The sequence below is a fragment of the Melopsittacus undulatus genome, chromosome 13 (genome assembly GCF_012275295.1).
Source record: "Melopsittacus undulatus isolate bMelUnd1 chromosome 13, bMelUnd1.mat.Z, whole genome shotgun sequence".
Lineage (NCBI taxonomy): Eukaryota > Metazoa > Chordata > Aves > Psittaciformes > Psittaculidae > Melopsittacus > Melopsittacus undulatus.
This window is the reverse complement of record NC_047539.1, coordinates 8,999,152-9,012,545: the sequence shown is the minus strand read 5'-3', so window position 1 is coordinate 9,012,545 and position 13,394 is coordinate 8,999,152. Positions and strand designations below refer to the sequence as shown.

General features: G+C 46.3%; 3 protein-coding genes across 9 annotated transcripts in view; 2 read left to right on the top strand and 1 right to left on the bottom strand.

Annotated features, from left to right (window-relative positions):
• The window catches only part of PIGL (phosphatidylinositol glycan anchor biosynthesis class L), a 57,592-nt gene extending 50,487 nt beyond the window's left edge, over positions 1-7,105 (top strand). The window contains exons 5-7 of the mRNA XM_005142954.4: positions 1,651-1,682; positions 5,704-5,837; positions 6,531-7,105. Coding sequence (XP_005143011.3) covers positions 1,651-1,682; positions 5,704-5,837; positions 6,531-6,629 — 265 coding nt within the window. The 3' untranslated portion in view covers positions 6,630-7,105. The remainder of the gene's footprint in view (positions 1-1,650; positions 1,683-5,703; positions 5,838-6,530) is intronic.
• TRPV2 (transient receptor potential cation channel subfamily V member 2) overlaps positions 6,643-13,394 on the top strand; it is a 33,067-nt gene continuing 26,315 nt past the window's right edge. For 4 of the 7 annotated variants that reach the window (XM_034068755.1, XM_034068761.1, XM_034068756.1 and 1 more), the window contains exons 1-3: positions 6,643-7,404; positions 8,378-8,617; positions 9,310-9,502. The gene's annotated coding sequence lies outside the window, so the exon portion shown is untranslated. Of the gene's footprint in view, positions 7,405-8,372; positions 8,618-9,309; positions 9,503-13,394 lie in introns of those variants that run through there. The other 3 variants (XM_034068760.1, XM_034068759.1, XM_005142915.4) reach the window with 3 other exon arrangements.
• On the bottom strand, positions 8,190-11,445 carry CENPV (centromere protein V). The gene is made up of 5 exons (XM_034068763.1): positions 11,195-11,445; positions 10,180-10,278; positions 9,304-9,373; positions 8,795-8,909; positions 8,190-8,458 (listed from the first exon to the last, which is right to left on the bottom strand). The coding sequence occupies exons 1-5, from the start codon at positions 11,443-11,445 to the stop codon at positions 8,334-8,336; spliced, it is 660 nt and encodes a 219-aa protein (XP_033924654.1). The 3' UTR covers positions 8,190-8,333.

The following is a 13,394-nucleotide window of genomic DNA, read 5'->3' as shown; positions in this document are numbered from 1 at the left end:
AAAAATTGCTGGTAATGTTTACAAGGCAACATTTAACAGTCTTTGACAGAACAGTAGGACTTGAGTAGTGGGGTAGAAAGTGGCCAAGTCAGTATTATAAGGCCATTGTTTAGTAAAAAAAGGGTATTGCTTGCAGATCTTTGGCTGTGGAGAAGAGACCATTGGCAGAAGAAGTATCTATTTAAGGCATGTGTCTTCTGATGGCTGTTTGAGTTCAGCTATGACCCGCATTTCTGGCTTGACTTTTGCTTTGAATTGCTTTGGGTATTCATTACTCCGTGCTTCCTATTTTGTCTACACCTGTATAGCTAATCCTTTTCCTTGAACTTAACCAATAGCCAGAGATAATCCCAGTTTGAAAGTGACTGAGAAACGACAGTTTACATATAATATCTGTTTTATCCTAGTTGATTTACACATGAACTGTCACATTGCCCATAGTTAAATACACCACTATGAGATGATAACAATCTCTTTAAATATTACACAGGGTTAAATAACTTTTTTTATTTTCTTTCTCCTTTTGGCAAATGTTCCATTGTTTGGATGTTTTTCTCTATGAAGAGCTGGCCGGGGTGTGGGACAGCTCTGAGTGCCACCTGCTGGACACCGGCTTCCTCCCATCCCCACCATGGGCCAGATCTGGAGGCGATGCAAATGGTGATGTGAGCTTAAGTGTCTGAAGCCATGAGCCACAGTCTAGAGCAGGAAAAACATGAGAATTAAAAAGAAATTTAAGCTAATACCTCTAATGCCTTCACCATATCAGGACCATTTCCTTACACTTCTTGATGGAAATACCGTCACTGCTCATGTCTCCTGTGCTGGTCCTCTCATTTTCTTTCCAAGGGAAGCATTTTTGCTACAAAGACTTTAAAGAATTATAGAGTGGTTTGGGTTAGAAGGGACCTTAAAGCTCGTCCAGTTTCAACCCTCTGCCACGGGCAGGGACACCTTCCACTGGAGCAGCTGCTCCAAGCCCCTGTGTCCAACCTGGCCTTGAGCACTGCCAGGGATGGGGCAGCCACAGCTTCACTGGGCACCCTGTGCCAGTGCCTCAGCACCCTCACAGGGAAGAGCTTCTGCCTAAGAGCTCATCTCAGTCTCCCCTCTGGCAGGTTCAAGCCATTACCCCTTGTTCGCTCACTACATGCCCTTGTAAAAAGTCATTTTCCAGGACAAAGTCATGAAAGGATCAAAGTCTTAGTGAGCTAAAGGTCAGAGCAGCTTCTCCAATGTCCCAGTGCCAGCAAGGGTTAGAAAGAAAGAAGCTGGTCCCCAAACAGGAGCTGCAGCTGAGGCAGTGTCCCTGGTCAGCAGACACAAGGCTTTGAAGAGCCTTGCCAAGGTGGCAACCTTTGGCAGCTTCTTGCAGTTTCCCTTAGTGCAACATGAGAAGTTTGAGAGTGAGTTGGATTTATGGAGCTTGTTTGTGCTCACTCCCAGCAGCCAGGGTAAGGAAAGTAATGGTAGAATTGTGTGAGGAATGAGGCTTACGCATTCAGTGTCAGCTCCTGAACTTTCCAATAAGATTAGCTGTTGTAAATGTGTGTGTGTTACTAAGAGAAAAGGACTGGTTTACCATACAGAGTAAACTCAGGATCTGAGTGACCTCACTGAGTGTTTACCTCCATGTATCTTCATTCACAGGTACCTGCATTCAGAGCGGAAGTTACCTGAAGGTATGTGACATTGCTTCATGCCTGCAGGCTCTTGGATGTGTAATCTTTTACATGAATGTTCTGTCCTGGCTTTCATCTGCCTAACTCACATCTATTTGCAATGCAAATGAAACCTTCAGCTGAACTCTTCCTTGCCCTTTTATCTGCCTGCAGTTTTTCACCAGCTCAGGCTTTTCTGCAGTCACTTTTCTGTCCTTTGGGGTTGTCCTGTCCCTGCCTCTTATTGTCTTGCGTGCTTATGACTGCTCTTTCCAGGTGTCTCAGCTCAGTCCTAGAGGTTTTTCATGGGTGCTTTTGTGTGTGTGTGTTACAAGGGCCTCAGAAATCATTACCAGCTCAGCCCAGAATGGTTGCATGTACCAAGCTAAGCTACCATCAAAATGTAATCAGTATGAGAAAGGTACCTGAAGTCTTCATTGGCACAGCGAATTGTTGGAGTAGCTTCTCCCATGTATAAACCAGCAAGTATCTGAGAAACTGCACAAGTAGCGAAAAGAAAGAAGCAAAGTACAGAAGCAGGTAGCTTCTGTCCCCCTTTTCTAGCTGCTGTCTCTGAGCAGATCTGCAGCCCTTATCTCTAGCAAACAGTGCCTGACTCAGGGACAAATCTGTGGAACTAGTTTAAGCACAAAGCTGGCAGCTGTTTGGACAGCATAGGAAGGTGGCTCAACCAGGCCCACCCAGTCAACCTCCTGCTCCCTCAGCAGTTATCCAGGCTGTGATTCTTTACTGCTAATTCCTGAATCATTATAGGATTTGAATGTACCACAGCAAATCAGTTTTAATGCCCTGCTACCAGCAAATTGCACAGTCAGGTTTGATGGAGAGAGTGTAATCCAAGATGGCAGAATGCCCTTTAACTGGGTTCTGACTCCAGCCTCTTCAATTCTTGCCATCTATGAAAGAGGAGTATTAATGTCAACTTCTTTCCTAGGACCTTTCCGTTATTCAGCTTTGGGATGCAGGAAAAGAGCTCTGTGTGTGCTGTGTGCAGTACAGCGAAAGAACAAGGAACTGCAATGGTAGATGACACTGCTAGATGTCAGGCCTTGTCTAAACTGAACCACCTTCATATGCTGTTCATGCAGGTTTGTTAGGTAAACTGTGGTCCTGAATATGGGCTGTGCCTCAGATTGGTTTATAGACATATCCCTTTCTCTAGCAGCATCAAGAGACTCCTGAAGCTATGTGAAAGCTTTGCTGCTCTGATTACATCACATCTGACATGACCTACAAATGCCAAAGGAACGGGGAGCTCCCATGCTGCTGCTTATGCTAAGCCTTTCCAAATATAGTTCCAGTCTCATTGAAATTCCCAGTATTTATAATTCGATCTGGCAGGCATGCAGGGCTGTGCATCCGAGGGGTTTAATGAAACAAGAGTGATGCTGGGATTGAGGCTGCCTGGATAGAGCTGAAAGCCGTGCTTAGGCCATGGAAATGTGCTGCTTTCCTGTTAGGAAGAGGGAACTGTTTGTGAGTGAGCTTGTGTAAGCCCATGTGATTAGGGAATCCACAAAAAAAATCTCCCTACAAATGCAAGAGCTAGCTAAGCCTTGTACTGCCTCAGTGATATGCAAATGAGCACCCTAAATATCCTGCTTTGCTTTCTAATGCCTTTAGCCAGCATAAACACAACAGGCTTTTTATAATCTGTAATCAAATTCTCCAGCCCAGGCACAAGCACAGAGGCTTGTTTTAAGATGCTGGACAGCTGCTGGTGTGCATCCACCCCTGCTACTGGCCCCATCCAGCTACAACCAGTGCTCTTCCAAAAGAATAGATGTGTTAATGTCTGTCAGGAGCAGGGCAAGCTTTTAGCACCCACAGATCTGCTACTGATTTTCTCATTCTAGGCATGCTTGCTGCATAAGTGATTTGGAAGTAGAAAACCAAGCTGAACAGGCTGCAGGCTCCATGCTCTTCTATTCTGGGCCTAATCCACTAGCTATATTGATCTTGCCCTTTCTGCCAACCTAGAAAGGTTGTATTACACTGTTAATCCCATCCTGCCCAGGTCACAATCACAACAGGCTCTGAGAAGCTTCACCTGCTGGTGTCACAGGACTAGACTCATCAATGGCAGCACTTCTCTTACCCTGCTTGGCAGGGAGCAGCCTGCTTCTCTGAACCCTTTTCCATCTCTCCCTGGACTGTACATTCCTTCCTTGCTTCACTTCATCTCATGTTCCCATGTAGAGCAGCCTTTCTGTCAGCATGTGGAAATCCTTGTCATATCACTGACATGGAACACTCTTACAGTGCCCTTCATTTTGTGAGGCTGGAATGCTGTTGCTTCACCTGAGCTGACCGATGGGGCCCAGGAGGTCAGACTGAACAATGAAATCACCCACACTTGTTTTGAGCAATTATTGCTGAGCCAGGCTCCCTTAACAATTGCCCCATGCTTGCTGTAGCTGTGTCCTCTCCAGTAAGTACTAAAAAGCAAACAGGTGGATAGTGGGAATGCTGACTGCAAGAGGAAGGGATCTGTATCTATTCCACTCCTGTGCCATAATGTAGCACCTTGATAATTCTCTCTGAAACTACCCACCAACATGTTGGGCCTGTTGAGCAGCCCAGGGGATCTCTGCAGAGGAGGGGAGGGTGGTTCCTCTACTCCTAGCACATTGCAAGGTTGCTTCCAAGTTTTCTACGGGGGATAAGAAGCATCTTTAGTGGGAGTAATGGGACTGTCTAGGCACTTTGTGTGCAACTGCAGTGCTTGTCGCTGCAGAGCATCCTCTGCAATAGCAAGATGAAACCTCAGGGCAGCCAAACAGCAACTGCTTGTCTGTCACTTGTCAAGGTGGACCATGAGTGAGATGGGGGCTCAGGCTCGCAGTCAGGAAGTGGCACAGGCAATGCTAGTCACACAGCTGCCAGCATTCCTGCACGTTCCCCCAGAGACTCCAGGGAGCTTGACAGAGCCATCGCTCCTTCCACATGGCACCGCACAGCTGCTGCTCTGCGGGGACGGGCACCATGGCCTTGCAGGGGTTGGATGGCTGACCTGCAGTAGGACACGGCACTGACATGGGTAAGACAGGAGGATTTTCAACGCAGAGAGGTGCCAAAAGTGACCTCAGTCTGATCCCAGCCTAGGCGAGTGAAGCGGCTGTGGGTCCCGGCTGGCCCCGCTGCTGGCGGACACCGCCATCTCTCGGCAGCTCCTGGCAGGCCGGGCCTGCAGCAAGCCTCCAGGAGGGTTTTCCCTCTGCTGCCTGGCACAGCGCAGGCTCGTGCCAGTGATGCTTGTTCTGCCCCTGTCCTGGAGACTCGTTTTCCTTAGCAGGACACAAGTCCTGCCTACGTATTAGGGCCAAGAGGCGTCTGAGCACCACCAGTTTGCTTTGTGCTCAGGACATAACAGCTTTAGCAGTGTTAGATGTGAGCATAGCAATTAACTTCTGAGTTCAAAGGGCTCTTTAAAACAGAAAAGAGAATTCCACCCACTAGAATCTTTATACGTTACCTTCATCTACTTAATCACAAACATTGAACAGTGAGTTCTGGAGCTCTGCTAAAGTGTAACAGCCTAAGTTAATATTTGATACAGCCATTCCTGAATCTTGCGGGTATTTTTTTCTGTAGCTAAGAATTGGAATAAAAAGAGGATTTTTTTTTGTTATTTTTGTAGCTGAACCAGGAACTGCTGTTTGAAATTTCCACGGCATGATAAGTGCCAGTACTCAGAGTCAGCTCTGCTTTTCCTTTGAGTCTAACTACATAGGAATAACTGAAATTATAAGCAAAAAATAAACCCTAAAAAACCCAAACCAACCAAAACCCTCTAGTATTCAAAGCTAGTGTTGTTTTCTACAGACCACGTACACAGCAAGATCCAGTACAAATTATCATAGATGTGCACTGGACACATAGAGATCCTGATTCCCTTTCACACAGAAAGGATCTCCATGGCCAGCAGTACAGGGCAGGCTGCAGAGACCTGCTGAGCCTGCAGAGATGGGCATCTTACAACAATACTGTTGTTTTGAAGTATTTATCTTTTTGTGTCTAGGGTGCCGTGTGCTCGTGCTGGAATCAGTCAGTATCTTCCGGAAGTACATCTCCATCCTGGATGTACCCATTTCCTACCTCCTGCCCAGTGATGCACTGTTCATACTCACAGAGGAGGAGACTGAACAAGCCAAGGTGAGATGTGGTACCTGTTTCACACAGGTATCTCACACATTTAGTGGACAGTTCCATATATCAGAATCTGATTAGCTCCCCTTCCATAGCATTAAAATATTTGCCCAAGAGATAGTCCTGTTAATCCACAAATGACAGAACTTTCCTGCTTCTGAGGCTGCTAAAAGATAGAGTTACATATGGAAACTGCTCTGATAAAGGCAGCGTTATTCCCTTGTGGTTTTTGTTTCTGACATGTGACCTTTCTAAGCCATGTACTATAAATAGATTAAGTTTCAGCTGGCAGTGTATGATCGGAAGCAGCATGCAAAGTGTTCACAGATGCACACCTATCAGGTTTCTGCCTCTCCAGAATGTGAACACCCAGGGATGAGATCACATAGGGAGGAGGAGTTATATGTGACAAAGGAACTGTCACAGCACCAACCTGCAGCTGATAATGTCCTTTCTAGCAGGACCCCTCTGAACACTAGGCAGCATCACACCAGCAACATAGGGGTGGACAGGGCTCTCCCCATTCCTTAACCCCATAAAGAAGACAGCCTTGTACCTCCCACTACTTCTTCCCTACTACTCACTGAACACAGGCTGTCCTATAAGCTTGCAGTGAACCTCACAGGAGGCCTAGGAAACTGCCTTTGTGTTAGGTCTGGAAGGTTCTTGTAATGCTTTCTCAACTATTCTTCTTTCTAGAGAGCAATGAGGTGTCATCGCAGCCAGCTCCTCTGGTTTCGCCACATCTATATGCTCTTCTCACGTTATATGGTGATCAATTCACTGCGCCTTCTGTAACAGGGACAACTCCAGGAGTAAAAGAATGAGTAAAAAAAAGACTGGGCCAGACTCAGGACTAAAGCGAGCTCACCTGTGATGTGCTGAAGAGGATGGGATTCTCTTTGTGTAACATTCATTACGACTACCAAAAACAGACTGTAAACTTCCTTCTGAATATCTTGTTGCCTGTTACATTGAGATGAACAGGGTTTAACAGCTACTCACTGTCAAATAAATAGAGTAAGAAGTTCGGACTAACCTAATACAGGAGTATCCTGCATTAGAGAAGATATGGCACAAACAGTTACTCCCCAGGAGGATACAGCTGTGAGGACTGCTTGCCATGTTTCTTCATGCTTTTGTAAAATCCAGGTATAGGAGTAACTTTTCAAAGGCCATGCTATTTCCAGAGATTGAACTAGAACCGCTAGACCTGTCTTACTCAGACTGAACTTTAAAAAGCCAAAGCTTATGAATAAAACATCAGAAATCACACAGATTTCTCCGGTTGCACTGATCTTTGCTGCTAATGCTGCTTCTTTTGTACATATTGTGTTGCAGGCTCCACCTTTGCAGTGTCCCTCGTGCAACATGAGCATTTCTTGCTTCAGAATGTGGGGCTCACAGGCAACTCACAAGAGTCTCAATGGACCTAAGAATGAGGTGTAAGAGTAACTGTAACTAGGTCTTTTATAGAACAGAGATAAACATTGCAAGAGATGTTTCAAAAGCTGGTCTACTTATGTAAGAGAGAAGTGCAGGAGTTAAGAGATCCTCTCCCTTTACGTTAAAGGTAAGTGAAGCAGCTTTCAGTGGTGTTGTTTCTTAGCCTGCTAGTGATTTGGGTTTACGTGGGGTCATATTGGAGCAAAGTTAGCACTGCTCAACATTTCTGTAGGCCTTTGTACTCATTCATGTGGGCTTACGTCTGCAGGAAGCATCCTTCCTGGATCTATGCACCTTGTCATTGCATAGTCAAGATCACAGCCCAAATGGCTAGATCCTGATCTGCTGCTGTGAGCACATCCTCCTCCTGAGAAAACAAATGGGTTCCTGGTTGTACTGAAGTACATGCCCATTGTATGGCTGTTGAACTGTTCCCTGGCCATGAGTCAGTGCCTAAGCATATGCCTACTCAGCCTTAAGACCATGAATAAGTCCAGGCTTAGGCAAAACAGTGCTTAATCACATGAATAACTTCAGTGGCCTCTCTCTTGCATAGAGTTAGGTTACCTGTGTAATGCTTTACTGAACCTGAGCCTGTGCTTTACTGAATTTGAGCCTGCTAAGCTCTTTCAAGTCCCTTTTAGATACACGGTCAGTTCCTTAAAGTCAAGGGAGAAAAGTCAGTATATGTTAGCATTATGTGTCGTAAACAAGAGATTATCTTACATAGGATGTTTTCATTAGGCAGAAACACAGGAAAGATCCATACAAGCAAAGATTAGATTTTTTTTCATTGTCTTTTTGTACTCTCTTTATTATGATTAAAACTTCAGCACAGGTAAGGACAAAGTACCAAAATAGCAGCCCTGGGGTTTATGGAAAGGAAGTAGTTTGAAAATTGAAAGTCACAACTGAATGGGACAGGCAGCATAGAAAGATTTATTTAAGAAACAGAGAACAGATAACAATAATGTAGAGACGGATTTTGCCTCACCCAGGAAAGCCCAGGCTACAGTTCCACAGCAGTGCCTCAACATCAGCTGCTGGAAGAGTGTGTCAGGGTTTTGACATGTCTCTGATGGTCTTGTGTTCCTTCACAGCCTTCTCCCATTCCTTGCCATTGATATCCTCTGTGATAATGGTCTGCACGGTGCCCTCATCCAGACAATGGGGAGCTATTCCTGAAGAAAGACAGAGTACATAGAAACCAACATCCACATCTTGTCTGGGAGATGCCTGCACTGCTCTGGATGGGGCATCTCAGGGAATGCTAAATGTTCAGTCCAGCTATTGCTGTACATCTGAGAAGCCTAGATGGGAAGAAGCCCACACAGCAATAGGTAAGACTTATGGAGGAGCTACAGGTTCATACTGCAGTTGCACATGCTTAGTACTTTAGAAACAAACTCTTAAGACACATGCTGCTCACTGCTGTCATGTTAGCATTCAGTGGAGTCTTTACCCAAGGTTTGCTTGATGGTTACCTTTGGTTACCACAGCTTTCTCTTTCTACTTACCATAACCATCTGGATTAGAACGAGGAGTATAAAAGCTCTGTACACCACAGGTCTTGCAGAATGTGTGCTGGGCACTATGGGTGTTGAAGGTGTATGTTGTCAAATTATCGGCACCCTGAGCAAATGAAAAGCAGTGTAAGTGTTCCAGACAAGCAGAGGTATTAATTTCTTTCTATGGGTCTGTAGCTAAGAAATGTAAAATCAAAAATACCAACTTTGTGTCTTTACTTGAGATGAGTTCTGTATTCATGCTCCTTTTCTGAACCCCTGTGTACCCCTGTGTATATACATGTGTCCATAACAGTCAAATCTGAGAACTACAAGAGCTGTGAACTCAGCTCACCAAGATGCACATACCCACACCAGGCAGCATAAAATTCAGCTGTTTCCTCCAATCAGCCATATACAAACTTAGGATAGAAATCTGGCTGCCATTTGCATCTTTGATGATTACACTGGCTTATCCTGCGCATATTCATAGACATGCTCTTACTACATTCTTACTCTACCTTCAGCAGCTTGAAGCGTGAGGCTGGAACAATGAAGTGTCTGTTTTGTTTCTTTGTGCAAATGCTGCAACTGTAAAGGAAGAAAGAGACTTTTCTAGAAGCAGTGGACAAGTTGTGGACTGCAGTCAGATCTGTCACAGACCTCTGGACAACAGAAATTCCACTGACAGCTAAAATGGCTCCTGGAAGCATCACAGAGGTAAGCAGCAACAGTGGACTTGTGGTGTCAGTAGTGTCTGGCTAAGTGCACCCACTTAGACTGACCCTACATGGGTACACCAACAAGGTATTCCCTTACACCAAACATCAGATGCCATTTTTGATTGACATATTTCAACAGCCGTAACAATTTCAACAGCCATAACAAGGCTCTAGACCTTGTCTCTAGGCCTGAGAAACCCATTTAATCTTTCAGAGCAGACTTGGCCAGTTTTGGCACCGCGAATTATCTTGCAGACAAGAAAGAAGGGATCAGAAGTTTACCCATGTCTTAGAAGCAAACTACCTGCAGGCAAAGGGGGATTACTACTGAAATCAGACCGTGTTGTAGTCTGAGGCACATGTGGTCAGAGATGTCATGTTAATGTTAAAACAGGATGGATGTGCTCTGAGCACACTTGCACTCAGAGGAAATATAAAGCAGGTAGCTGAGTCCCTGTATTTGTAGGTCTCTCCTGAGCAGTGAGCAGGGCTGTGAGAGCAGAACTGTCCAAAGAAGTAGCACCTGATCCCATACTGGATCAGGACATAATCAGGGTTATACCCTATAGGAACAGCTCAGAGCAGTTGTGTCATCTTCTAGCTGTAAGGTGTTGACTGGAAAAGCATATGAGCTTATATTCATCCATGAGAATAGGGAGCACATAAAACACTCACTTGCAGTTGAAAACATGCAGATCTGCTGAAGCCCAGACCTCAAAGCGGACTGCTCCACAGTGACAGCCTCCAGTGTGCTTAACCAAACCCCGGTATTCACTGGAGAGAGAAACAACAGAGGTGTTTTCTCAATGTAATTTTGGGGGGTTTTGTCCAAGAAAACAGTAAGGTTTGTGCTACATGATTCAGTTCAGCTTTGAGCAGTTGCAGAACACCAGAAAACATATCCACTCCAATGTGTTTTAATAAAATGTGCCAGAGTGACACAAACAACGACTTTGGTCCTCTGTGGCAATGGCTCTTCTGGTTTAATTAAAATAGTGCAAAGGAAGGAAAAGCAGTAGTTCAGGGAAAGTGCACTCCACATGCAGTACAACACGTGTGCTGTCCTGCCAGAAACCAGGGCAAAATGCTGACCCAGAGTCTGTGCAAAACTACCACAAGGATCTGAATCTCCCCACAATTATCCCACAAGTGCTCCAGCACTGCTAAAATTCCTCCTTTTAAAATCTGGGAAAAACAGAGATTCCACAGTACCTGAAATGTATTTTGTTGGGTACTGTAATTGCAGAGGAACCTCATAGTCAAGGAATTTCCAAGCTTGTGCTTTCCCCTTTCCCCCAACCGCCTCCCTCACTCCTGAGCAGCGCCACCAGCACAGCTCCAGCACAAAATGACAGTGAAAAACCTTTTCCTTTCCGATTTTCATTCCCCCGGCCCATTACTGATTATAGCCCAGAGATGCTGCGTTGTGCTCTGGAAGGAGCGAGTATAGAAAGGGGTGGAGATGTAGCAGCTGAGCCTCAGCATCCCTCGCGGGGTGCCCCCGAGGGCATTTTTGATGGCAGAGCCCAAAACCACAGGGAGCTTTAGCAGAAAAGGCCACTTTCTCCGCGGTGCCTGCGCTCCCCAGCTCCTCACACACACACACACACACCCCACTCTGCAGCTCTTCAGATGCCGTATTTAGTGCTGTGTTGCCGGGTGGTCACTGATGTGGCCGGGCAGTACTCACAAGGCATCCAGCAGCAGCCTTGCCGCCTCCTCGCAGCTCAGCCGGTGCCGCTCCTGGAACGCGGCCCAGCGCCCGCGCTGCTCCCCGAGATCGAAGTCTCCCTGCGCGGGGGGCGGTTCCTGCGCGCCCGGCCCGGCCGGGGCACTGAGCGCGGCCTTACCGCGGCCGCTGCCGGCCGAGCCCGCAGAGGGGCTGGCGGCGGCGCTGCCCCGCCGGGACCGCCGAGCGCTGGCCGCCCTGAGCCGCCCCATGCGCCGCAGAGACGGGGTGCGCCGCGCCCGCCAGGGGGCGCCGCAGTGCCGCGCCGCAACGCTGCGCAGCGTGACCGGAAGGGGGAGCGGGGAGAGGGACTTGGACCCGGCAAATGGTAGATCTAGATTAGACATTAGGCACAAGTTCTTCCCTGTGAGGGTGCTGAGGTGCTGGCACAGGGTGCCCAGAGAAGCTGTGGCTGCCCCATCCCTGGCAGTGCTCAAGGCCAGGTTGGACACAGGGGCTTGGAGCAGCTGCTCCAGTGGAAGGGGTCCCTGCCCATGGCAGGGGGTTGGAGCTGGATGAGCTTTAAGGTCCCTTCCAACCCAAACCAGCCTGGGATTCTGTGACTGGAAGTGCACTGTTGCACATACCTTCTACGTGCCCACCCTTGGCTAGGAATAAGACTGCTGGTGAACAGTACTATGGTGCATTAGGATGTGCCTTCAAAAGTGTGGTTAGTCCTTCCTAAAATTAGAAATCAGTACTGCAGCTTTGCAGAGAAACAGATTCTAACATGATTCCCACTAGATGACCTTTCATAAATTCTGTCATCAAAGTCTTAAAAAGGAAAACAGTCAAGATCATAGAATCATAGGGTAGTTTAGGTTAGATAGTACATACCGTTAAAAACAAAAAACCAAACAAATAAAACCCACCTCGCTTGCCCCAAAAAAACAGCTTAGGAAAACATGAAAGCTCTCCTCTAGTGGTAAATATCTTAGAAAAGGTTATTCTTGAACATCCAGAAAACAATGCTGTTTCTCAAGTAAAGTTATTCAGTGCAGGGGAAAACCACAAAACTTGTAGTGTCCAAGTCACATTTCATTGGGGAAGAAAACCCAGTCACTCCAAGGGTGAGGCTTTGTGCCCAGCACTGGGAATTTCAACAGAACTGAATGTCTTGCTCTTCTCAGGAAGGGGAATAGGGAAAGCTATCAATATGCGAGCTGACAGCTGGTTGTGGGGTGGAAGAGGCACTGACGGGTCATGTCTCAGCCAGGAATACAGCAAAGCAACTGGACATCAATGAATGAAGCAGCATCAGGTCTGGATAACAGCTTTAAAAACACACGAGTGCAGTGTGTAGGCTGCCTCCTGAGATGGCACATACCAGGACTCACGTAACAAACCCGTGGCTCAGCACCCCTCTCCTCTGATGACAGGAAAGGTGCTGAGTTACAATTTCCTGTTATTCCTCATGTGAACCTCTGTTCTGGTTACTCATCCTTATGGAACCATTTTAATATGCTGCTTATGACAAATCCTGGCCCATGCCAGCATGTTTATCTGTAGCTCCTGAGCTGGGCCACTCCCAGACCTTTAGCCACCCTAAAGTTCGTGTTAGTCACCTTATATTTTGGGAAGAAAAGTCATTGAGGTGAAACTGGAGACCATGAGCTGAAACTGAGCCTGTGCAGTTTGCATCATGGAGTCATGTGCTGTCAGTGCAGAGTGTGGCAGTTTCAAGTTGGAGCCTACATGGTCAGACCTTTTCTAAAAACACTAAACTACACTGAACTGAAAGAACATATTTTAGGAGTTCATTAGCAGTCAGCTCACACAAATCACCTCTCTGCAAGGCAGGAGACACTGGCACTTGTATGCTCTCAAAAAACAGTTCCAGTGGCAAAACTGATGTGCAGGCCATGTCATAGCTGCCAATCTATCCCTCTCTGCTCCTATGCAATTAGTTGAGCTTATTTTAAATGTAGGAAGCATTTTGAGAAGCTGAATTCTGTTCTCACTGTAACATTTCAGGATAAAGAACTAGGAGACAGAAATAGAAGAGCAAAATGCAGCTTTGTTTCATAAGGCTGCAGTAAATAAATTCTTTCTGCTTTTTTATTTGTATCATATTTTATTACAAAGGACTCTTAGAGCTCAAAACTGGGTCTGACATAAATAACCAGTTCAAGAGCTTTATAGGGGATCTCTGGCTGATGAC

Coding starts and splice junctions, on each gene's coding strand:
- CENPV (XM_034068763.1), bottom strand. CDS start 11,445: ATGGGGCGGCTCAGGGCGGCCAGCGCTCGGCGGTCCCGGCGGGGCAGC. Junction 9,374..10,179: donor CTGCATGTTTTCAACTGCAA/GTGAGTGTTTTA, acceptor CTTCCTTTACAG/TTGCAGCATTTGCACAAAGA. Junction 8,910..9,303: donor CACGCTTCAAGCTGCTGAAG/GTAGAGTAAGAA, acceptor TCATTTGCTCAG/GGTGCCGATAATTTGACAAC.